At 39.4% G+C, this 26540-nt stretch overlaps 1 protein-coding gene across 3 annotated transcripts in view; it reads left to right on the top strand.

The window, feature by feature from the left end:
* The first annotated feature begins 5934 nt into the window (after positions 1 to 5934).
* TNPO3 (transportin 3) overlaps positions 5935 to 26540 on the top strand; it is a 78036-nt gene continuing 57430 nt past the window's right edge. Inside the window, exons 1-2 of one of the 3 annotated variants that reach the window (XM_035021073.1) lie at positions 5972 to 6395; positions 18074 to 18234. Coding sequence is in view for 2 of the 3 variants with exons in the window: in XM_035021071.1 (XP_034876962.1) it covers positions 6276 to 6395 (120 nt within the window). In the remaining variant the exon portion in view is untranslated. Of the gene's footprint in view, positions 6396 to 18073; positions 18235 to 24108; positions 24139 to 26540 lie in introns of those variants that run through there. The other 2 variants (XM_035021071.1, XM_035021072.1) reach the window with 2 other exon arrangements.

Here is a 26540-nt window from a genome sequence, read left to right as displayed (position 1 = left end):
TCATAGGAGGTCAGTTGGGCCCAAAGTTACAAACCTTGAATTGGTCTTTCTGGTGACCAACCCACATCCCAAAGCTATCTAGAGGTCCACTGGTGCTTTTCATTCAGTTTCATATTAACTATCAGTGAGATGCACAGGCAGTCATGAGACCTTTTAAGAATGTAGGAACCGGCACATGTTTTATCCTTATCAGAACTATGCAGGCTATAGGACAGCCTTTGGGGCTAAAGGTGAACATTTTTCTGCTTCTATCCCTCATCGATATGTAACAAAATTAACAATAGTTCTCACTTGATTTTCAATGGCTGCCTGGGATCTAAGGTATGCATACACCCTAATGTTCAGCTCCTTATTGATGGAAATTTAGGATATTTTCGTCTTCCACTAGGGCAAACCACACCGGGATGAACATTCCTATGCATGCACCTTTTTACCCTAAAAGTGTTCTTTTACTACCTGAGAAAATTGTGGCTGCTTGTTCCTGGCAGGAAGCTGTGAAATCCAATCTGAGGGTTTTGTCTTCCAGCTAAGCACAGCGTATCTCTGTTTTAGAGCCGTCCGCACAGCTGTGCTTGAGTTTCTACTATCATCTGTGTGCCAAACAAGTCTGATGTTATCTGGTTCTTTTGGGTGAATAGGAGGGCCTTCTCCTGGCTCTCCAAGGCCAAGTGGAAACAGATGCTATGGACTGAATTGCTTCCCTGCCAAATTCATATAAAGCCCTCACTCTGATGTGACAGTATCTGCAGATAGGATTTTTCGGAGGTAAGGAAGATTAAATGAGGTCATAAGGGTGGTGCCCTATTCCAATAGGACTTTGACCTTATAAGAAGAGGAAGAGAGAGAGATCACACTGTCTTTCCCTCTGTATGGAGACACCCTCTGTATGGAGTACACAGTGAGAATCTGGTCATCTGCAAGCCAGAAAGAGAGCTCTCACCTGACTTGGTGGCACCCTGAACTTGAACTTCCAGGGAGCCTCCAGAACTGTAAGAAAATAAATTTCTGTCATGTAAGCCACCCAGTCTGTGGTATGGCATTTATGACAGCCTGAAGTGAGACAGCAGAGCATTTAATCAAAACTCTTTTGATGACAGGTGACAGAAACTCCGTTTGAATCGGTTAGGAAAAAAAGTATTCATTCAGGGAACTCTAGGAAAGGTTGAACAACCCAAACAAGAAAAGAATAGGTACTGAGAGGAAACCACTGGCCTCTGCCACGCTGTGTTTACAACTTATCCCCAGAGTTCAGTGACTCACCTTATCCTGGGGTTTGGAGTAGGGGTCAGGGGACGAGAGAAGAGAACTAAGGAGAACTGGATGGGGCCACGATGTCACAAGCACCATCCCATGGCAGATCTAAGCTTTCATGGATGTCCCCATGGCAGCACCTGTCTGGGAGTAGAGAGGAACTTGTTTATTGATGTATGATATTCCACCTTGGGGTAAGCTCACCACTAGTGAGTAAAAGAAACACCCTCTCTTTCTTTCTTCCCTTCAGAAAAACACCTTCTTGCTTAAAGAAAACATATTTCTTTGCTTGGAGGAAGAAGAAGTGAGGACCTTTCTGTTGGGAGTGGGGTCAGGCCCATTGAACTTTGCATCAGAGTTCAGTGTTCCTAGGGTGGCCATCGTGCCTAAGGACAGAAGTTGTAGAGCTTTTGGTATTTCAATTTTTTTTAAAAAGATTTTATTTTTAAGTAATCTCTATACCCAACATGGGGCTCAAACTTACAACCCTGAAATCAAGAGTCACATGCTCTACCAACTGAGCCAGCCAGGTGCCCCAGGTATTTCAAATATTTCTAAAATTGTATTTCAGATTTATTATTCTAACAGTATTTGACCTCTTTGGAGCATTTGATGTTGCTTCAAAGATGATCCCTTTGCAGTACATTCTCCTGGTTCTCCACTTTCCTTTCTGGCTACTCCTTCCTAGTCTCTACTTCCTTGCCAATCCTTCAGTGTTTATCTGTAGGGCTCTGCCTTAGCCCCCCTTCTCCCTGGCTCATCTCAACCATTTCCTTGTCTTTACCCACCACCTATATATAATGATGACTCTCAAATCTGTATCTTCAACCCAGTCCCTGCCTTCAGTCTCACACATACTACAGTCTGCTGGCCTTGGCTCATTCATAAATGCGTCAATGCTCAACATAGCTAAGACTGAACTCAACATCTTCACCCTTGCACCCCTCCCCATTACCACAAAAGTTGTTTTTTTCTTCTGGGTTCCATACTCAGAACCCTGGTTTCTCTTTCCTACTAACACAACCTACAACTCAATCACCATATCAAAATTCTTCTTCCTAAATTCATCTTAAGTATCCATATCTCCATCAGCACTGCCACCAGACCTCTAGGCCACCAGACCTCACCAGGATTATTTACAAATTTCTTTTTTTTTTTTTAAGATTTTATTTATTTGAGAGGGAGAGAGAAAAAACACAAGCAGGGGGAGTGGCAGAGAGAGAGCAAGAAGCAGACTCCCCACTGACTGCAGAGCCTGATGTGGGGGCTTGATCCCAGGACCCCAGGATCATGATCTGAGCTGAAGGCAGACGCTTAATCGACTGAGCCACCCTGGCGCCCCTACAAGTTTATTATTTCTGTTTTTGCCCCCCTTGCCCAGCCACTTAGCGTTGCAACTAGATTGATTTTTCTGACTAAAGAGCTAGGAGACAAAGTTATTTAAAACATTTACTATATACCCACTATATAACAGTGGTTTGAGGACATGAAGAGAAATAGGACACTATGGGGTGGGGAGGTTGTTTGTTTTTGCAAATATTGGCCAAATATCTATGTGGTGTTTTAAAAATTCTAATCACAAAACTTTTTAAAATAATGATTTTACTGATATATAATTCACATACCATAACATTCATCCTAAAGATGTATAAAATGGTTTCTATATTCACAAAGTTGTGCAACCATCACTATTTAATTCCAGAATATTCCTTCTCTCCCCACTTCCCCTCCCCTGGCAACCACTAATCTATTTTCTGTCTCTAGAAATTTGACTATTCTTGTATTTCAAATTAATGAAATCATATAATATGTGGCTCTTTTTTTTTTTTTTTTTTTTTGGTCTGGCTGTTTTCACTTAGCATGTTTTCAAGGTTCATCCACATTGTAGCATGTATCAGTATTTCATTCCTTTATTTTTAAAATTAATTAAAATGACATAAATTTATTTCCTCATAGTTCTGAAGGCTGGAAGTCCCAGATCAACGTGTTGGTGGACCAAGTTTTCCTGAGGCCTCTCTCCTTGGCTTCCAGATGGGTACTTCATTACTTTAATATTTAATATTCTATCATGTGGATATATCACATTTTGTTTATCCATTTATCAGTTGGTAGGCTTAGGGTTGTTTTCATTTGGCTATTATAAATAATGCTACTATGAACATTCATGTACAAATGTCTGTATGGACTTATGTTTTCATTCTCATGGGTATACACCTAGGAGTGGAACTGCTGGGTCATTTGGTAAACTTAACGTTTTGAAGAATTGCCAGACTGTTTTCCAAAGCAGCGGCACCAATTTACAATCCTACTAGCAGTGTGTGAGGGTTTCAATCTTTCCACATTCTCACCAACACTTGATGTCTTTTTTTAGCCATTTCAGGGAGTGTGAAGTGGTATCTCATTATGGTTCTGTATATCTCGTTTGGAGAAATATCTATTCAAATCCTTTGCCTATTTAAAAAATTGATTTGTCTTTTCATTGTTGAATTGTAAGAGTTCTTATACATTCTGAATGCTAATCCTTTAGATATATGATTTGCAAAAATTTTCTTTCATTTTGTGGATTGTCATTTCACTTTCTTAATTGTGCCCTTTGACACACACAAGTTTTTAGTTTTTTTTTTTTTTAAGATTTTATTTATTTATTTGACAGAGAGAGAGATAGCGAGAGCAGGAACACAAGCAGGGGGGGCGGGAGAGGGAGAAGCGGGGGGGCAGGAGAGGGAGAAGCAGGCTTCCTGCCGAGCAGGGAGCCCGATGTGGGACTCAATCCCAGGACCCTGGGATCATGACCTGAGCTGAAGGCAGATGCTTAACGACAGAGCCACCGAGGCGCCCAAAAGTTTTTAGTTTTGATGAAGTCCGATTTACCCGTTTTTCTTTTTGGTGTTGTACTTTTGGTGCCATATCTAAGAAACTATTGCCTAATCCAAGATCATGAAGATATAGTCCTGTTTTCTTCCAAGGGTCTTATAGTTTTAGCTCTTACATTTAGGTTCTGGGATTTATTTTTTCATTTATGTGCAAGGTAGGTCCAACATCATTCTTTAGCTTGTGAATATTCACAGAACTTTTAAACTGTATGGCTGGTCTTTCTTTGCAATTAGACTATAAACTCCATGAGGGCAGAGACCAAAATGATCTTACTAAATTTTTTTTTTAAGATTTTATTTGTCAGAGAGAGAGTACAAGCAGGAGGAGCAGAAGGCAGAGGGAGAAGCAGGCTCCCCACTGAGCAGGGAGCCCGATGCGGGACTCGATCTCAGGACCCTGAGATCATGACCTCAGCCGAAGGCAGACGCTTAACCAACTGAGCCACGCAGGCGTCCCTTACTAAATTTTTTCTGAATGAATGGATGAATTAGGTTGCCAGAATATCACGTTTCTTTTCTTTTGCCTGAAATCATATCAATTCTGTGCAGTAGCACTGTTTTCATTATGATGTTGGCAATTCAAATCTGTTGACAGTAACAATTCAGAAACGAATACACAGGCTGATAGGAATTGTATTATTTAACAGGCTTCATGGTAGTGAAACCTATTTGGATTCAAATCCTGACTTTAAGAACTGTATAACCTTGGGCAAAGTACATTACCTACTTCTTATTCTATAAAATGGGGATTTAGTTGGTGTAGCTGTCAAAAAGATTAAATCAGATTTTTTAACTACAGTGCTTTACACATTGTAAGCATTCATCAAATAGTGCATTTATTACTGCAAAGAACTAGCAGCAATGTTGGGAAATCCATTAACATACTTTTGTCCAAAATTTCTTCAGAGTGCAGATTCCAAGATTACCATTTTCTTTTGTGAATTGAGAATTGTCAGACCTTTGTTTTTTGATTCGGAAAGACATACACAAAAATTCAATTCAATGTGGAAATGATCCTTTTTTTAAAAAATATTTATTTATTTGACAGAAAGAGAGAGTGAGAGAGGGAACACAAGCAGGGGAGCGGGAGAGAGAGAAGCAGGCTTCCCGCCCAGCAGGGAGCCCAGTGCGGGGCTCGATGATCCCAGGACCCTGGGACCATGACCCCAGCCGAAGGCAGACGCTTAATGACTGAGCCACCCAGGCGCCCCTCAATGTGGAAATGATCCTAAAGATGTATGTAAATACCATGGAGTTCAGAGTGTCCTGAGCAATAGAATAAAATACCTTTTTGGGCTAAGAACTTAGTAGACAAGGGGCTGAGCAGAGATTGTAGGCATTTCGGGTTCATCTCAGTGTGGCACATATTTCAGTTTTGTACATTACTTGTACATTACGTGTCTGTCTCATCCACCAAAGTCAGTACAGAAACCCTGTCTTCAGTTATCTTTGCATTTCCAGTACGGTGGACACTGCACGGACGGTTGAATTGAGGCGCCTTGTCCACGGGCGTCAGAAAGGATTCCCTGGATAGGAATGGAGAAGTCCGAAGGGGGTTGGAAAGACCTTGGACCCACTGCCAAGGAGAGAAGAGCAGCTCAGGTATGGAACACACTGGTCCTATTGCTCCAGTCGCACGCAAGTAACGGAGAGAACCACAACCGACTGCCTATTCCCAGCTCCTGGCTCGGCAGGGCCACTTCCGGGAGGGGGCGGGGAGACAGGAGGAGGCGTGCCGGGAAGAAGGCCGTTTGCGCTGCACCGGGCGGAAGTGTGCCAAAGGTACCGGTGCTGCGACTTCCGGTCCGGGTTAACACCGCTTAAGTACACTGCGTGGTTTGTGTGGTGCGGGGACAGACTTGTGAAGGCAATTCAGTGGGTGAAGAGGAGAGTATCGGCGTCTGAACTCAGAAGTCTGGAGTCTAGTGGGAGGATAGGAAAAAAAGCCGGGAACCCGAATACAATCTAACCTCTGTTTCCGAGGGGGCAACTTCCACGGGAACCCCTCTGCCCTGGTAACGGCCAAAGAGGAGATGGCGCCAGTCAGGGAGCGGCCGTGGCCGACACAGTGAGGAAGCTTGAAGGCGGAGCAACCGGAGAAGCCTCGGGAGAACAGCCAGAGCCGTCGCTGTCGCTACCACTGCCACCACCATGGAAGGGGCAAAGCCGACTTTGCAGCTCGTATACCAAGCAGTGCAGGCGCTTTACCACGACCCAGATCCCAGCGGAAAGGAGCGCGCCTCGTTTTGGCTTGGAGAGCTGCAGCGTTCGGTGAGGGGCCCAGAGAGGCCGTTCTGCGCCGCGGGGCAAGGGCGGGGTGGGACCTAGGCTCGAGCTGGATCCTGAGCCGGGCGGTTGGCCTCGTGAGATGCTCCTTAGGGAGGAGCTGCTGCCGCGGGGTGGGGCTGCGAGGCTACATGAATGCCGCTTTTCGGAAACTAGTCGCAGCTGGTCGGTCGCGAACTGGCCCTTTCCCCACCCCGTACAATCAGATTTGTAGGTCCTGTACTCGCTTGTGGTATCGATCTGGTCCTGTTTAAGTTTTACGCTTGCTACTTGCTTCTTAGGCCCTGCTTTCGCGTTTAGTCTTCTTCAAATCCAGTCCCAGTCTCTCTCCATCTTCCACTTAGGGATGCTTTATCCGTCTCGGTGTCCCAGTGTTCGCGTCTGGCAATTCCATCCCAGTCGTAGCCTTGCACCTTAGTGTGCCTTACTGATTTTTCATTAAGTAACAGTGATAGTTTGAATCTATTATTCTCGAAACTTCTCAGGTTTCTAGATTCTTTTACACGCGAATTTCCACCGTGTTTTGGAGTACAACGTGATGTAAAGAGAAAAATACCAGTTGAAAATCCTTGCAGTTAGTTCACATCTTGCTGCATATTTGTTCCCTAACCTTGTTTTTTTCCTTGACTTTAGGTTCTTTATAAGATATTGCTATCCATAGCTGCCTTGATTATTCCATATGACTGTGTGAACATCCAGTTAGGGGTTTAATTTCAACCTGTTAGACCTATTGTATTTCTGCATTCTTTGATTCACGTGTCTTAACTTTCCTCTAAATTTCATACTCACTTTTTCTGTGCTTTATTTCCATGTGTGTGTATACTTGGTGATCTTGCTGACTTTCTTATTTTTGCATTTTATATTCCCAAGCATATTTTTAAAGTTTACTCCTTCTCCTTTCTTTTTTAAAACTAATAACTGATATTTAAAATTTTGCAACTTTGGCTTTAGATATTACATTTAAAAATTTGGGGATCCCAAGTTCTGGATAAACTCATGGGAAAAGATAAAGGAATAAGACTCACTGTAGGCTACACAAGAAAATCATTCACATGTGCTCTTATTTAGTGTTTAGTTTTTGGGGAGTTATAAATCTGATACATCATACTAAAAGTCATCTCTTCCCTACTAAACTTGCTTTTTGTTGTGTGTATTTTAAAATAAATATTTGTGTGCTTACCCTGTACCAGCAACTGTGCTAGGCTTTGGTATATGCAAATGAACCAGACAAAAATCTCTGCTTGCCACATAATATATTTGTGATGACTAAATGAGTTAATATCTGCAAAAAGCTTAGAAAAGTTCTTGGAACCCAGAGTTTAAGATATATTAGTAATTATTATTTAAGTGGTAGTCACTCTTCTTACTTGCCACTACTCTCTGTTACAACCTTACATTATCATCATTACTATTTATAGTAAGGGTCCCAACAGGAACAGATGGCACACTTGTAATAGAATAATTCAAGGAGGGCTTATTTTATAAAAGTATTGTTTATAAAGGTGCTGGTATAATGTGGTACCACAAGAGATAATGAAGTAACCAGTAGCCAGACTGATTAACATCCATAGGCAGGAAGGAATAGGAGAGGGAGTAGTTACTTGAACTCCGAAGGAAAGTGTGGAGTTGGCTTCCTTGAGAGGAGACGGTCTGGAGGAATAAATACATTGACCTTATTCCCCTAAACTCCTGGGGTTCTTATTTGGGCAAACCCAAACAGAAGCTAGGGGACACTGGAACCTGTTGATATAGTCCATATAGGTCAGCATAGTGGGGCAAAAAGCAGTAGGGAAGGGTGGATAAGTGGACCTAAAAACACATCATTTTTAGGCAACTTCAGCATCAGGATTCACAACTCAGCTGACATTTCAGCCCTTAATTCCCTTACCTCCTTTTCTCAGCCTCATGATCACACTGTCACATCTTGGATCTTTTCATTACTAAAAAGCCACCAACTCAAGTCACTAACTCAGCTACATGGTCACACAGTCACAACCTGAATCTTGTCATTATTAAAAAGTCACCAGCCCGGGGTGCCTGGCTGGCTCAGTTGGTAGAGTATGTGGCTCTTGATCTTGCAATCATGAGTTCAAGACCCATGTTGGTATAGAGCTTACTTAAAATAAAAGGCGGGGAGTGCCCCGCTGGCTCAGCTGGTTAAGCTCAGGTCTTTATCTCAGGGTGGTGAGTTTAAAACTCATATTGGGCTCCACACTGGGTGTGGAGCGTACTTTAAAAAAAAGTCACCAGCCCCCCCACATCACTAACTCAGATATCTGCTCTGATCACAACCCACTCTTCTAGTTTGCTGCTTAGGGATTCAAGTAACCTTATATAGTAGGCGTTTTTTGAAATCTATAATTTTTGAAATTTTTTGAAATCTATAATTTTAATTTCTATCAAAATTAAAAAGTTATGGGGCACTTGGGTGGCTCAGTCGGTTAAGTGTCCAACTCTTGATTTTGGCTCAGGTCACGATCTCAGGATCGTGAGATCCTGCCCCTGCGTGGGGCTCTGCACTGGGCAGGGAGCCTGCTTAAGATTCTCCCTCTCCTAGCTCCCCGACCTCTCGCTCACATGCTCCCTCTCTCAATAAAAAAACAAAACCAAAAATCAACCCCCCCCCCAAAAAAATGTAGTTTTTTTTTTTTTTTTTTTTAAGATTTTATTTATTTGACAGAGAGAGACACAGCGAGAGAGGGAACACAAGCAGGGAGAGTGCGAGAGGGAGAAGCAGGCCTCCCGCGGAACAGGGAGCCTGATGCGGGGCTTGATCCCAGGACCCTGGGATCATGACCTGAGCTGAAGGCAGGCACTTAATGACTGAGCCCCCCAGGCACCCCACGTAGTTGTATTTTTAAAACTTAAAATATTTTAAAATAAACTTTTAAAACTTTAAAAAGTTATAAAATGGAGATTTTACAAGAAAAAGTCCTAGGATGTAAAGAGCAGTTATGTTTAGACTTTCTTCTGTGAAAGATGAAGATTTGGGCTCCCTCCATCTTCTCTTCTGTTGCATCTCTCTAAACATAGTTATATCAGTTTTTGTTAAATATACACAACACACATTGTGAACCACATAGCATATATAACATGGTAATTTTTCCCTTTTTTGTGCAACTTTTTTTTTTTCTGGTGGTAGTCATTACCTTTTTCTTTCTTTCACGTTTGCTTCATTTTCTGTATATCTGTAATAATTTGTTCAAAACCCTCTGTGAGTATGTAAATATCCTCTTAGTATGTTCAGATTGGTAATGTTTCCTTTTTTGATAGAAGAAAACCTCTCCCTAGAGGGCTCTATCTTCCTGCTCGATCTGACCTTGTTATTCTCCAGGTCTGTTGCATAATTATTGTCCTGGGATCTCTATTTAAACCCTCCTAGGGAATTACATTCTCTTTCTTGTGTTAGGTGCATTGAATCCTGGATCCCATGATCTTTTCTTGGATTACTCCCTTATTTGATGGCTAATTGAGAAGGGAACCTTTACCCCTTCTCTCTTATATTTCTGTTGGTCTTTTTTTCTTGGACCACTTTTATCCTGAGAGCAATCCTCTGCATATAAATGGGGCCGCCAGTGCAGGTGGGAGAATGAACCAGGGAATGGATCTTACCACTATGTATGTAGGCTTTATTTATTTATTTTTAAAGATTTTATTTATTTATTCATGAGAGAGAGAGAGGCAGAGGCAGAGGGAGAAGCAGGCTCTCCACGGAGCAGGGAGCCCGATGCGGGACTCAATCCCAGAACCCTGGGATCACGACTGGAGCCAAAGGCAGACGCTTAACCGACTGAGCCACCCGGGTGCCCCAGTATGATATTCTTGTCCTTAGGTGGGTCTATTGGCTAAGAGTGCAGAGTCCCTCTGTATCAGTCTTTCCAAAGTAAATCTTGAGTCTTCTGTGATGGTGGGAGGATAGTAGCCTGGCCACTAAGTCATGGGGAAGATCTCAGTCTAACTGCTTATTACAGATTTTGAACACACTCCTTTGTTTTTTGTTCCACCTGTACATCTGCCTTCAAGTGTACCTTTTAATTCTTGTACCTGGTACTTTAAATTCACTGAGATTTTGCAACGTGAATCATTTTGCCCCCTTGGCTTCCCCTTTCTCATCCTGTCCTTCCTCTGAAAAAGTTTCAACTTTTTTAGACCTGCTAAGACAGTTAACTCCTCCATAAGCATTCTAGTTTTCACAGTTTTGTTAATATCAGTCATGTTTCCATTCTTTTTGTCCTTGTGGAACACCCCCCCCCCCCCCCATTTTAAAAAATCTCTTCACTCTGATTTTAGTAGATTTTTGGAAGGGACCTTGCAAACAAATGTATTCAATCAGTTCAATCATGTTAAACAAATCCCTGAATTAGTTCTTGAATTTCATCAAAACCTTACTCAGTTGACTGGCTCCTATTGTTTTTTCATTAGGTCTTGTCTTTACTTCTCTCTAATTTGGATTACAAGGTCTATCATTCTAGTAATTTTCTTAAATATGCTGTACCATCAGCCCTTCACCTCTGATTTGGTATAACTTCAGCATAGGTGTAGCCAACTGCTTCTCCCTTCTCCTGTCAGGTCTAGGTGCTCTGCATCCATTTTCTGAATTCTTAGGAACCTTGATCTTTTGGTTATCCTGTCTCTCACTTGCATCTACAGACTCCCTCTTTACTGCGTCTTTCCCATCAACATTCATACAGCTGTAGTATTTCCCATAGTAAGCAAATGGTTATGGTGGTGAGGGAGAAGGGAGGTGGTAGAGAATGCTTTCTCTGTCCACTTTTGTTATTTCTTTAATTCTTTCATACCTCTGTGGTTTTACTCTTTCCCTGTCTTGTCTTCAAATGAAGAAACTAACCAATCTTTTCAAAGCCTAGCCTAAATTCTTTCTCCTTGAAGTCTTAACTGATTCTCTTCAAATGAAAATCATTCTGCCTCCACTGAACACCTAGAGCACTTTATATAATTGCATTTGTAATTTTTTTTTTACCTTTTTAAAAATCTGTTTTGTTCCCCCATTAGACTGTAGAATCATTTTATTTGTTTATATGATACAGTTGAGGGAATAATTTAATGGTTATTAGGAAAGCAGTGATCAAGGTGCCTGACACAAAGGTTCTTTTTTTTTTTTTTAAGATTTTTATTTATTTATTCATGAGAGACAGAGAGAGAGAGGCAGAGGGAGAAGCAGGCTCCCAAGGAGCAGAGAGCCCGATGCGGGACTCGATCCCAGGACCCTGGGATCATGACCTGAGCTGAAGGCAGTCGCTTAACCAACTGAGCCACCCAGGCGCCCCTGACACAAAGGTTCTTAAAAATGTGTGTTGAGGGGCACCTGGGTGGCAGCTTAGTAGGTTAAGCGTTTGACTCTTGGTTTCTGCTCAGGTCATGATCTCAGGGACCCACATCAGGCTCCATGCTCAGTGTGGAGTCTGCTTGTCCCTCTCCCTCTGTTCCTTCCCTTGCTCCTGCTCTCTCTCTCGCAGAAATAAATAAATAAAATCTTTAAAAACAAAAATGTGTGTTGAATGAATAGCTGCTTGTAGGCACCTCCGAAGGGATAGTTGGATGTCTCAAATTTGTCTTTACCTGTGGATTTCATTTATTTTTGCTGCCTCTCTCTACCATACCCATGGGTAATTGAAAATAATATTATTCAGCCTCCTATGATGTTCTGTTTTGAGTCTTCCCATCCTTATTTATTTATTTTTTAAAGATTTTATTTATTTGACAGCAGGAGAGCACAAGCAGTGGGAGTGGCAGAGGGAGAGGGAGAAGCAGGCAGGGAGCCTGATGCAGGGCTCGATCCTGGGATCGTGACTTGAGCCGAAGGCAGTTGCTTAACCAACTGAACCACCCAGGCGCCCCTCCATCCACGCCCCCTTTTTTTTTTTTAAACAACCTTTGTGAGGGGCACCTGGGTGCTCAATCAGTTAGGAGTCTGCCTTCAGTTCAGGTCATGATCTCAGGGTCCTGGTATCAGCCCAGCAGGGAGTCTGCTTCTCCCTCCCCCTTCCACTTGTGCTCTCTCTTGCTCTTTCTCAAATAAATAAATAAAATCTTTGAAAAAAAACACAACCTTTGTGAGATAAATTTATATTGCCCTCATTTTACTCTTTAGAAGACTTGGGTACAGGAAAGGAGAGGAACTTTTTGACTCAATGAGGCTTTCTCGAGGTAGTCACTAAGTACAGACTAAAAGTCTGTTCTAGTGTAGTAACAGGCATATAGTGTTTTAATTTCAAGTTTGTTGTTAAGGAAAGAATTTGCCTAGTTTGTTTGAAAACCATTTTGAAGAATACACTTTTTTTTTTAATATATTTTATTTATTTATTTGACAGAGAGAGACACAGCGAGAAAGGGAACACAAGCAGGGGGAGTGGGGGAGGGAGCAGGGAGCCTGATGTGGGGCCCTATCCCCAGGACCCTGGGATCATGACCCGAGCGGAGCTGAAGGCAGATGCTTAACAACTGAGCCACCCAGGCACCCCAGAAGAATATACATTTTGAAAAAACGTATCACTTCCCTCTTAACTCTCACTTTACTAATCTTAAAGCCATTTAGTAGAATTCTAATGACCTGGTGACAATAGATTTGGTTTAAAGGTGTAATTTAGATAAGGTTTAGTCCATGCTATGAGTTAGCATCTTTTCTCTTTCTGTAGTATTTATATAAAACAACCATTTGCCAAAGAATCTATATTCATTACTCTAAACTTTTTTTTTCCTGACAAAATTCTTGGAAACAACCTACAGCCATGGTTTTGATTTATGTGATAGGCAGGTATCACTGATATCCAAAGTGTTTTAAAATAAAGCAAGTTATTTTGAGACAGATCTTAAAGGAAGCCTATCGGTGAACTCTTCTGAACACTTTGTCCACTTCTGGTAACCCAAATAAGTAGATGGTGTAGAAAGCAAGCAATAGAAGGAAAGACCATCTCTTTATACAGCTAATGAATTATGCTATGCATTTCTTCTGAGTTTGTAAGTTAGATTATAAGGAGACTACTTTTATAGACACAATCTGTGGGTCAGAGGTTAGCTCAAAAATTTTATAGTTCAGTCTGGAAACTAAAACGGAATGATGAAATCATAAAAAGCAATCAAATGAAATCATGCTCTGATGGACTAAGTTGATGTCATGTTTGGTTTGTCACATATCCTTATCCTTGGGAATTTTCTTCTAAATATCCTATCAGGAAAGTCATGGATCATGGAATTTCAGCTTCTGATTTCTTTCTTAATAATTTTCCTCTCTGGAATTTCTTAATTCTTTAGCCTAGTTAAAAAAAAATCTAGGGTCTTTGGTGTTTCTTTTAGCAATTGCAGTTATTGACTTGACATATCTGAAAATCTGGGCTTTTTTTATGCTTATGCTTTCATCCTCCAGTTAAGTGACTCTTAAAACATGACATGCTTTTGAAAGGAGAGCTTTCTAGAAAAGAGAAAATATTCATCTACAAATTTGTGGATCAGTTAATTCAATGAACAGGACTACTGTATGCCTTGCATTGCTGGAAACTGGAAACACATAAATGATAAAAACCAGAGACCTGTATTCCAGAGTTTAGCAATCTGGCTGTGTCATCTAATATGGTAGCCATTAGCCAGATGGCTATTGTGGCTACTTAAATTAATTAAAATTAAATAAAAGTTAAAATCAGTTTGGTATTTGCCACATTCCAAGTCTTGGACAGTGCAGATACAGACATTTCATGTCTTTGGTGTGTTGGAAACTATGAGTGAGAATTTGTGATGGTATTTATGTTGGCATGGTAGTCTGTTAGCCAGTGGCATTCATCCATGTTTGGATTAGTTTATTTCTTGTCTTCCCAGGCCTTGGACCAGAGTTGGTAGTGCGATTCAGGATATAAAATTATCAGGGCAGTGCTGCATTTTCTAATTATAACACAGTTTTCTTCCAAAGCTTTCCAGATAGTTCATTTTTTTTTATGTTGATTGCACTGATGTCTATAAAGAAAATGGAAAATAGATTGCATAGATTTTTTTTTTTTGTGGTAAAATATTCATAACATAAATAACCATTTTTAGGTATACAGTTCAGTGGCATTAGGTACATTCATGTCGTTGTGCAGCCATCATCCCCGCTGGTCTCTAGAACTTTTTCATCTTCCCAGACTAAAACTCTGTACCTATTAAATAATAACTCTCCATTGCCTCTTCTCTCCAGCCCCTGGCAGCACCATTCGACTTTTTGTCTCTATGAATTTGACTATTCCAGATACCTTGTATAAGTAGAATCATATACTATTTGTACTTTTGTGTCTTGTTTATTTCACTTAGCATAATGTCTTTAAGGTTCATTCACAATCATTCCTTTTTTAAAATTGCAGTAAAATGTACATAACATAAAATTCACCATTTAACCATTTTAAAGTGTACAGATTAATGGGTTTAAGTACATTTATTTTGTTGTGCATCCATTATCACCATTCATCTCCAAACTTTTTCATCTTGTAAAACTGAAACTCTGCCTATTAAACACAGTTAACTCCCCATTTTTCCCTCCCCATCACCCAGCCCCTAGCAACCTGGTTTCTATCTCTGTGAATTTCACTACTCTAGGTACCTCATATAAATGGAATCATACTGTATTTGAACTTTTGTGACTGGCTTATTCACATAGCATAATGTCCTCGGGTTTCATCTATGGTGTATCATTTGTCAGAATTTCATCCTCTTTTAAGGCTGAATAATAACGTATGTACCACATTTTGTTTATCCACTCATCTATCAATGAACACTTGGGTTGCTTCTACCTTTTGGCTATTGCAGATAATGCTGTTATGAGCATGGGTATATAAATACCTTTTGGAGGAGGCCCTGCTTTCAGTTCTTCTGAGTATATATCCAGAAAGGGAATTGCTAGTTATATGGTAATGCTGCTTGGTTTTTTTTTTTGTTTTAAGGAACTGCCATACTGTTTTCCAGATTTTATAGAATTTTAAGCTCTGTTGAACTTGAAAACAAATTTAATTCATAGGAAGTTGAGATTGCTCAGATTACCTCTCTTGTATTTTTCTGGCTTGTACCCTGGTACTGAAGTAACTACCAGAGAGTGTTTTACTGCTGTACAGCTGAAGTCTCAGATAGGAGCTTTATTTCTTGTTACTGGAAGTTCATAGTGCTGCTAAAGGGCAAAATATTGTAGTGTTTGTCGTGCAGAAGTCCTTAAAAATACTGACTTAATTTTCCTTTCTGGTAGAGTTTCCAAAATGACAATATTATGAAACGTGGTTTTTTTCTTTTGGTAAGAAATTTTCTGTTAATGGAGTTTTCATTATGTATTTTACTTATTTTTTTCTCAAGCCCATAGCACAGTTCTTTTCAGTTTTTCCTCTGTATTCATTGTTTTCTTGTATTTTCTGTTTCAGCCATGTATAACACTATTTAAATGGCCCCAGAACAGAAGAAAGTACTTAGAATTAGACCTGAAAATATACATGTTTTTTACATAAGGTTTCAGAGTTTTCTAACACTTCGATGCTTTTTTTTTTTTTTACAACACTTTAAGCTAGACATTTCACATTCCTATAAGACTGAAAAACTTGAATCTTCAGCACAGTGTTAACATATGCTTAATATGTCTGAGAATATTCTCATTCTTCTGGTTTGTATGAGTTGTTGTAAAACTTGGCTCAGATAGGCAGGAATAGAGACCAGTGATTAAAGGAAATACGTTTTCTATATTTTTGGCTTTTAGGAAGTACTTACCTTGGCTTTGTTTCAAATGGTTTCAAGGTTGGCATTTTCTGCTTTTAAAATAGGACTGCCTAGTATAATTAGTAAGGCCCACAGCAAGCAAAGTGATTACCAAGGAATGCATGCTTGAGTCACTCCCAGACAAAGTTGATTTTATGGATCCAGATTTATTTATCTTTTTTCAGGGCCATTCTTGAGGTTCACGTTCACATACTTAGGTTATTGAGGATTTTAAATTTGGATAGGGATTTTTTACACTTGTCATGAAAATATTTTGGCAGGATTTCTCAGTACCATATTATGCGTGACTGACAGTCATAAATTTGAGCCAAATTTCATTTGACAGAGTTCATTAGGACTTAGGATTGTTCGAAAATGCTTGTCCCAGAAACGTGGGGATCTCATCAGAAACTGAGGCGGCCACAGGATTCAGTGCTGTCATTTGGTCTTACTGATTGCTTTCATTGAAATCAAGATAGAACAATGCATGTGGATGCTACAGTCTGAAAGTTGACTTGAAGAGTGTTTGGAAATTTCTCGTGGACTTTGAATAGCTTAATCTTTTAAAGAATTATTTTTAGCTAGGAATCTCTACCCTCCTATAAGGGAAATAGTATCTCTCTTTTAATTATTTATTCAATTATTATGGAGATGGCTGTGAAAATGTTTAAGTTGGCTGAATTTGTCTCTATAAAGGAGCCTTTTTGCTTCTAGAAAAGTTATTTAATGTGCAACAAGAGTATTCTGTGGGTATGGGAGCCTGCTAGGGGCTTTTTATGACTGGTTTTCATTTACACTGTGCTTTTGGAGATGGGCATTGTTTACTTATCACTGCTGTGGTGAAGGTTTTAGCTAAGTTCATTTCATCATGGTTTCTGTATTTCAGGCCATCTTACAAAACAAGTTATTTTGAAAACTATCATTTTTAGGTAGTAATGGTTATCTTTTAGGCTCCATAGTTTATGTTTTTCTTAATATTCCTTCAAACCATTTTCTTTCTCTAAGAAAACCATCAGAAAGTAACTCGTGACAGAACTAGCAGTTTATCCTAAATTTGTAAAATTGTCATGAAAGATTAGATACAAAGGCTTAAGATAGTTGACCAAATTAAAAAGTTACTTTCTCTGTTTCAGGTAAATTAGACTTACTCTTTTTTTTAATCTGTCTCAGGGGAATGAGTTTTTTTCTTGATTTGGGAAATTCTCGTTTTCTAGCTCTTTACCACATTGTTATAGGGTATATGTCTAAAGCTTTTGTTCTTGGACTGATAGTTTTTTGGGGGGTTTTGTTTTATTCTTTTTACTCTACTCTGTCTTAGTCTCTTCCCCCAATATACTGTAAATCTTTAAAAGTCTTTATATAATAAATGTATCATTCATTAATTGAAATGCTTAAAAAAGTACAGCAACCTGATACTTTTATGTTACTTTTCAAATTTCACTGAAATATTTGTATTTCCAGAACCTCATTTTCTATTTGCCAGAGCTCTTCTGTCCTCAGTGAAGTATTTTAAGTAATTCTGCTTAATTTGAGCAGTTTTTTGTAGGATTAACTAGCAGCTTTAATCCGCTTCCAATTCTTGGCAGCTAATGAATCCTTAGGCTCCTGTCTGGGTGTGTGCTTGCTTTGTTGACAGCCTGCCTGCTCAGTGATTTTAGGTTGATTCGGCAGTTTTAGAACTGTTGGTGTAGAAGTGAGTCTTGGAGCAACAGAGCACCATTAAAGAAAAAGAAAGGGCAAGTACTTTTAGGATCTGCTGTGAAGTATAATGAAAGACTTAGAGTATGTTAGTGAAAGGATTGCTGGGCCATAGCCTGCTTCATATTCATCACATAGTCATGGAAATATCTTTTGAAAAGACTGATGTAAAGGCCTGTTCTGCTACTGCTTTGTGAAATGGAAGATTGGAATTAGATGCTTAAATGGAAAATGTTCTCTTGTTGCAGCCTCTTTGAAATGTGCTGCTGGTGGGAGCTGCAGCTTCCTCCTGCTGACTCTGAGCCCCAGGCTTCGGTTGAGATGGTCCTTTCAGAAATGTGGAGCTTAGTCCAAGCCTGGATTTCAGTGGGTAGCACCTGGCATCTGTGGCTAGAAAGTCCTATGAAGTGTAAGTGCTTTATTCTCTCCTTGTCAAGAATCCCTTTTCCTTCCTTATCTTCCTTCTGTCTGCAACTCAGCAGAGGGGAAGTACAATGAGCAATATACTGTAGTGTCTAGGGTATCAGGATTTAGTTGCATTTTCTTTATGATTCAGTGACCAAAACAAGATTATTTGTTTTTGGATGTCAACAATTCTTAAACCGTCCTAGAATTCAAAATAAAGTGTTAAATTATGACCCCTTAATATATAGTACTGACAGTATCATCCCAAGTAATTTTTCATTGACAGTCTACTTAGCAGCTGTGATATTTAAGTTTGCCAGGTTTCTTTAGAGATCACTCTGTATTTTATTCTTACTCTAAAAGACAAGTATTTGAGAAGAGAGGCACATTTGACCAGTGGGTGAGGTAGCATCAAGATAAGTAAGGATGGGGGCGCCTGGGTGGCTCAGATGGTTAAGCGTCTGCCTTCGGCTCAGGTCATGATCCCAGGGTCCTGGGACCGAGTCCCGCATCGGGCTCTCTGCTCCACGGGAAGCCTGCTTCTCCCTCTGCCTCTCTCTCTCTCTGTCTCTCATGAATAAATAAATAAAATCTTAAAAAAGAGAAAGATAAATAAGGATGGTTAAAATGAGAGGACAGCTCTTTCCCTTTGGTTCTGCCTGTTTGGGAATTTTCTGAAGACCAGTTTCTCCTAGAAGTGTCCTAGGAAATTCAGCTTTTAGTTTAGTTACAAAACAACAAAAACCTAGATAATTACATAATGAGCATTAAAAGATACAAGTTTTATAGGTGATTTAGTTGCTTGGAGTTAAGTGCTGTTCTCTTTTTTCCTATTTCAGAAATACTGGTAATATTTTAAAGTAAGCTCATTCCAGAAGATTCCTGTTTTAGGGAGATTTTAAGGTTCTTTTCACTGAAATTTTTCTGAAAAATCTAAATCTTCAGATTTTAGCTAGGAAATTATTGAGCTTCTTCTCATTGCTAAAACAAAATCTATATTTAAAATAAAACAGAACCAAGGCTCCATCTGTGCAAGGCATGTGAGGTTCTACAAATGAGGATTCTGAATGAAAAATGTCTCATCCTCTCGGCCTTTGTTTTCTTTATCTGTAAAGAACTGATTTGCTTATTCTCTCTTGCCCTTTCGCAGTACATTTTGGATTCTGTTCTTAGAGCTGATTCCCAATCCTTAAGTATTTAGCTATGTAGTAGAAGGATGAGCTTTTCATGATTGGGAAAGCAAAGAGGTGTTACAGACTTAGGAGATGATAGTATCTTGTCATTTTGCTTCATATTTAGTAATTTAATAAATACTTTATTTAAGTACTTCTTACGGCCAAAGGATTTTGTGAGATGTAGACAGTAGTTAAAATTGTTCTTTACCTTTGAAGAGCTTTACCTTTGAAGAGCTCACAGTCTATTAGAAAAGGTGAACGAAGCCCTGAGTAATTATAGTACAAAGTTCTACGGTTGAGCTGTCATAGAGCCAGTATAAAAAGATTCCTGCCTCCAATATTTTCTTGTTATCTCTGTGTTTCAGGAGTTTGAATATGATGTGTTTAGTGGTTATTTGTGCGGGGGAGTGGAGGACAGGAATGTTCTCTGTTGCCCCAGTCTACCATAGTCTCAGCTCCAGGGCCGCTGTTCTCAGTGGTGGGGCGTTCTCAGTGGTGGGGCTTTCTCAGTGACCCTGATCTCACCTATGGCATTCTTGCTTTGCCTTGCATCTGGCAGGTCTTGTGGTTTGCCCTTCTGTTGGTCTGTAACAGCAATAGGTCTTCACCTGTGCCGTGAGGGTGACAAGATTTGCTGCCCCCACGCAGCTTGAGGCTTTTGTTCAGTAAGGGAGAGGATCTAGTCAGCTTTTTGTGCTTTCTGTGCCCTTGAGGGTTCCTGTCCAGGATCATCCTACCCGAAGGAGTTTTTCTCTGGTCTTTTGCCCTATCTCTGATCTTTGTCCTGAGTATTTGGGGGAGGTCTGTGGAGAAGAGCCTGTAGGTGGTTGTGAACTCCCCTTATGTCTATGAGTCCCAGAGGTTTTACGTGTTCATGCTAGTCCATACTCAGACTTTATCAGTTTGTTCATAATTTTAGCTGTATTTTTATTAATTGGTTATGTTGTGCCCTGTGTCTTTTCCTCATTTGTTATGCCACAGATGAACCAGTACTTGCCTCCTGTCTCCTTGGAAGTCTGTCTTTAGATTTCAGTCTGCTTGGTTACCCTGGGACCTGAGCTTTCTGATGCATTTTAAGAAGTTATTTTGTCATTTATTTGTTTTTGTTTATTGTTAACTCAAAAGCAGTGTTCTTTCTGACTTGCTACATCTTAGATAGATGTAGAACTCCTCTCAGGTATTTTTTTTTTTTTTTTTTAATTTTATTTACTGTCAGAGAGAGAGAGCGTGGGCACGCCCACACACACAAGCAGGGGGAGCGGCAGGCAGAGGGAGAAGCAGGTTCCCCACTGAGCAGGGAGCCTGATGTGGGACTCGATCCCAGCCAGGACCCTGGGATCATGACCTGAGCCAAAGGCAGACACTTAACCAGTTGAGCCACCCAGGCGTCTCTCCTCTCAGGTATTTTTATTCATATGTTTTAAACCCCACAAGATGATATTACTTTATATAATCAGCGTCCATAAAGATTTACTCACATCCTTAACCTTTCCATTACTCTTCATTTCTTCCTATTTACATGTTTCCATCCAGAATTATTTTCCTGTTCCATGAAGAACACCCTTTAGTATTTTCTTCTTTTTGGGTATGTTGGTTATAAACTGTCTTCTTCTCTTTTACTATTACTTAAAATTTTTTTTGTTTATTTATCTTAGTTAGTTAGTTAGTAAGTAAGTAAGCAAAGCAGCGAACAAGCAAATAAGCAAGCAAGCACTAGACCCAGTGTGTGGCTTGAACTCATAACCCCAGGATCAAAAACCAGGTGGTCTACCAACTGAGTCAGCCAGGCACCCCTTTCTTTAGGGTCTTAAATGTCTTATTTTGTTACATTTTGGAAGGGCTTTTTGTTGGTATAAAATAACTGATTGGTAGTTATTTTCCTTCAGTACTTTGAAGATACTGGTTCCCGTTGTTAATGTTGACAAGCCAGCTATAAATCTAATTGGTCTTTTAAAGATAATATATCTTCTTTTCTCTGTCCTTTAGATTTTCCTCTTTGGCCTTTTTTTTTTTTTTTTAAGATTTACTAATTTATTTGAGAGAGAGCACGTGAGGGTACAGAGAGAGTCTTAACCAGATTCTGCACTGAGCGCTGAGCCCAGTGCAGGGCTCGATCTCATGACCTGGAGATCATTACCTGAGCCGAAACCAAGAGTTGGGACGTTTAACCGACTGCATCACCCAGGCGCCCCTCCTTTTTGGCTTCTTGACAGTGTTATTATGATGTGCCTAGGTCTGGTTTTTCTGTCCTTAGGGTTTATAGAGCTTCTTAAGTCTGTGGGTTGGTGTGTTTTACCACTTTGGAAATTTCTCAGCCATTATCTGTAGTGCTTCTGCCCCATTTCTTCTTTTCCTTCTAGGATTTTAGTTATATGTAAAAGTTTTTCATTGTGTCCCACATGTCACTCGGATTCTTCCCATTCTTTCCCTTCTGTCTCTTTTGATTTTGTGCTTCGGTCTTGTTGTTTTCTCTTGATTTGTTTCTAGCATAGTAATCTTTTCTTCAGTTGTCTAATTTGCAGTTTTAACCCTTCCATTTGGTTATTAATTTTGGTTACTGTATTTTTCAGTTTTAGAATTTCCATTTGATTCTTTTTTATAGATTACATTTCTTAATGGACGTTCTCCAGTTTGTCTTCTAATTCCTTAAATATATTAATCAGCTACTTAATTTTTTCCCAACTGTTTGAAAAGTTCATAACTTAAAAGAACTGTAGAGTGAACAGTGATAACCCTTCTCAATTTGACAGTGTTCCATTTGCTTCTCTCTGTCTTTCTCTTTCTGTCCTTCTGAGTGTATTTTTTTTTAACCTTTTGGAAGTAAATTGAAGACCTTTTAATGCTGTACCCCTAAACACTGACATATTTCTTGTAAGAACAAGGACATTTTTCTAAACTAAAACCATTGTTACTCTAGAAATATAACTTTGGCATAATGGTATTATCTAATACACAGCCTATATTCAGATTTCCCAATAGCTTTTATTTTTTATTTTTCCTAATCCAGGATCCATTTAAGGAAATGCATTGCTTGTAGTTGGTCTTTTTAGTTCTTCAGGGTATTTTTGTTTTTCTTTTATGATAGTGACATTAAAAAACAAATCTAGGCCCATGTTTGTTTTTAATATGCCCCGCTATTTGGATTTGTCTCATCATTTTCTCCTGATTTCATTCAGGTAAAACATTTTTTGGAGGAATACTACACGGTTGATAATTTGTTGTTTCCAGTGAAACACATCAGGAGTAGTATAAAGATTTGTTTGTTCCAGGCGCCTGGGTGGCTCAGTCATGAAGCATCTGCCTTCAGCTCAGGTCATGATCCCAGGGTCCTGGGATTGAGCCCCACTTCGGGCTCCCTGCTCAGTGGGAAGCCTTCTTCTCCCTCTCCCCGTGCTTATGTTCCTGCTCTCTCTATCTCTCTCTCAAATAAATAAAATCTTAAAAAAAAAAAAAAATTTGTTCCATTATTGGTGATGTTAAGTTTTGTCACTTCAGTTAAGACATCATAGTTGTTTTAGTCCTCATTCCATTATCTAGGTACATTATTTTCTGTTGTCTGTTTCTTTACCCTTTGTTATTGTTATTTAGTCTTGCTTTTGTTTGATACTGGATATATTATGAAAAGTTGAAGGGATAGTAAATGATGTTTTCCTCCTGACATGATTTCTTTTGCTTCTGGCAGGTCTTTATAATAGGACCAAATCCCTTTAATCTAAGAAGAGATTGAGCAGATTCTAAACTGTGTTTCTTTCTTCCATTTGGTAATAAAATACACATAACATAAAATTTACCATTTTTAACTATTTTATCTTATTTATTTTTAAAGATTTATTTATTTGAGAGGGAGAGAGTGTGCGTATGTGCGCATGGGGAGGGGCATAAGGAGAAGGGGAGAGAAACTTTAGTAGACTCCTCGCCGAGCTTGGAGCCTGATGTGGGGCTCGATCCCAGGACCTTGAGATGACCTGAGCCAAAACCAAGAATCAGTTGCTCAACCGACTGCACCACCCAGGGACCCCCATTTTAGCTATTTTAAAGTGTACATTTAGTGGCATTAAATACATTCACATTAATGTACCACCATTACTTTTTTTTTTTTTTTATGACAGGGAGAGAGAGACAGCGAGAGAGGGAACACAAGCAGGGGGAGTGGGAGAGGGAGAAGCAGGCTTCCCTCGGAGCAGGGAGCCCAACGCGGGGCTCAATCCCAGGACCCTGGGATCACGACCTGAGCCGAAGGCAGATGCTTAATGACTGAGCCACCCAGGCGCCCCAAATGTACCACCATTACCACAGTGCATCTCCAGAACTTTTCATCTTCAACTGAAACTGTACCCATCAAACAGTAACTCTCCCCATTATCCTCTCCCTTCAGTGCCTGGCAATCAAAATTCTAACTTTGTCTCTATGAATCTGACTACTCTTGGTACTTCATATTAGTAGAATCATGCAGTATTTGTCCTTTTGTGTCTGGTTTATTTCACTTAGCAAAATGTCCTCAAGGTTCATCCATGTTATAGCATGTAATGGTACTTCTTAAGGCTGAATAATAATCATTGTATGTGTATACCACATTTTGTTTATCCATTCATCTTTCAGTTAGCATTTGAGTTGTTTTCAACCTTTGGCTATTTTGAAATATGCTGCTATGAACATTGGTGTATATCAATATCTGAGTCCCTACTTTCCATTGTTTTGGGCATATACTCAGAAGCAGAATGCTGGATCACACGGTAATTTTATTTTTAATTTTTTGAGGCTCAGACGGTTAACACTTAACTATCTGAGCCACCCAGGTGCCCCATGTTGTGTAGTTTAAGTCTTTTTGCTTCCTTACTTTATTCCTGAGTAGATTCTGTTCTTTTTTTGATGCTATTATAAATGCAATTGTTTTCTTAATTTCCTTTTCAAATTGTTCATTGTTAATGTATAAAAACTGTTCATGTTTAATATATAAAAACTGATTTGGGGTGTTGATTTTGTATTTTGCAACTTTCCTGAATTCATCTATTAGTTCTAATAGGTTTTTTGGGAATCTTTAGGGTTTTCTACATATAAGATCATGTCATATGTAAGTAACCATCATTTTACCCCTTCCTGTCCAATTTGAATGCCTTTTCTTTTTCTTGCTTAATTGCTTTGGCTGGAACTTCCAATAAGAACTTCCAATGCTGTGTTGAATTTAAGTGGCAAAAGTGGGCATCCTTGTCTTGTTGCTGATCTTAGAGTTTTGAAAACCTGCCAGTGACCATTGAGTAAGATGTTCATTGTGGGTTTTTCATGTATGGTCTTTTTTATGTTGAGATACTTTTCTTCTTTTCCTAGTTTGTTGAGTGTCATGAAAGGGCGTTACATTTTGCCAAATGCTTTTTTGCATCAATTGAAATGTTAGTCTTTTTTTCTCCTTCATTCTTTTAACATATGGTATATTACACTTTTACATTTTTTTATGTTGAACCACCCTTGCATTCCATGAATAAATCTGTCTTGGTCATGGTGTATAATCCTTTAATGTACTGTTGAATTCGGTTTGCTAGCATGTTATTGAGGGGTTTTTTCATCAATATTTAAATTGGTCTGAAGTTTTCTTGTGTCTTTGGCTTTGGTATCAGAGTAGTTTTGGTTTCATAGAATAAATTAGGAAGCATCTCTCCTCCTCTTCAGTTTTTTGGAAGAGTTTGAGAAAAAATTGGTCTTTAAATGTTTGGTAGAAAACACCAGTAAAGCCATCTGGTCCTGGGCTTTTCTTTATTGGGAGGTTTTGATTCAATATTTTTACTAGTTATAGCAATATAGTCTATTTAGATTTTCTATTTCTTCTTGATTCAGTCTTGGTACATTGTATGTTTCTGTCTGCCCATTTTATCTACAGTATCCAATTTGTTGGTATACTGTTGTTCATAGTGTTTCTTATAATCTTTTTTTATTCTGTAAAATTGATAGTAAGTCCTCACTTTCATTTCTTTCTTGGTTAATATAGCTAAAGGTTTGGCTTTTTTTTTTTTTTATCTTTTCAAAGAATCAAATCTTTGTTTTTCTGTTCTCTATTTTATTTATCTTTGCTCCAATTTTTGTTATTTTCTTCCTTGTGCTAGCTTTGGGTTTAGTTTGTTCTTTTTCCTGCAAATTGCCAGCTGCATCCAAAGGTTTGATGAGACACAAGTTTGATCCTCTTGTCATTGTGGTACCCTGTTCTTTTGTCAGGATGCACATAATATTTGGTTGGTTGGTTCTCATGATCTGTGAAACAAATTACCTTAAAACAAAAATTGTTTTGGGGGTACTCAGCTGGCTCAGTCAGTAGAGCATGCGACTCTTGATCTCAAGATTGTGAGTTCAAGCCCCACATTGAGCATGGAGCCTACTTAAAAAATTTTTTTAAAAACAAAAACAAAAATCACTTCATTGTATCTCACAATTTTGTAGGTCACAAATTTGAGCAGGACTCTGTGGATTCTAATTCTGCTCCATGAAGTTTGGTGGATGGGCTGGTCTAGAGGTTCTAAGATGGCTTCATTTTCATGACTGACACTGATAGAAATGGCTGGAAGGCTGGACTTATCCGGGCTCCTCTTGCTTTCCATGTAGTCTTAGGTCTCTTTACATTGTCTCTCCAGTAGAGAACTCTGAGGTTTGTTTTTTTTGGTTTTTTTTTTTAAGATTTTATTTATTTATTTATTTGACAGAGAGAAACACAGCGAGTGAGGGAACACACGCAGGGGGAGTGGGAGAGGGAGAAGTAGGCTTCCCGCTGAGCAGGGAGCACGATGATGCGGGCTCGATCCCAGGACCCTGGGATCATGACCTGAGCCAAAGGCAGACTTAACAACAGAGCCACCCAGGCACCCCCCTGTTTCTTTTTAAAGCTCACCCACTAATTTTATCCCCTATTCATGAATATTGCCTATAGCAATTATTACTGTGGTGTTGAAATAGTAATTGTCTATTTTTCTCATTCCTTCTTACCTTTATTAACTAAGCATTCTTCTGTAAAAATGATGTTTTATATCTTACAAATAACTTCGCACTTATTTATTTGGTCATTGTTCGCATCAGTATGGACTCATGGCATTTGCTTTATTTTTGAGTTTATAATCCAATACTATCATAATCCATTTTCTTACACTAGGTTTTT

The sequence above is a fragment of the Mirounga leonina genome, unplaced genomic scaffold (assembly GCF_011800145.1).
Source record: "Mirounga leonina isolate KUSES-001 unplaced genomic scaffold, KU_Mleo_1.0 Mir_174, whole genome shotgun sequence".
NCBI lineage: Eukaryota > Metazoa > Chordata > Mammalia > Carnivora > Phocidae > Mirounga > Mirounga leonina.
The sequence above is the reverse complement of the archived record's forward strand: the minus strand, read 5'-3'. Positions and strand labels throughout refer to the sequence as shown.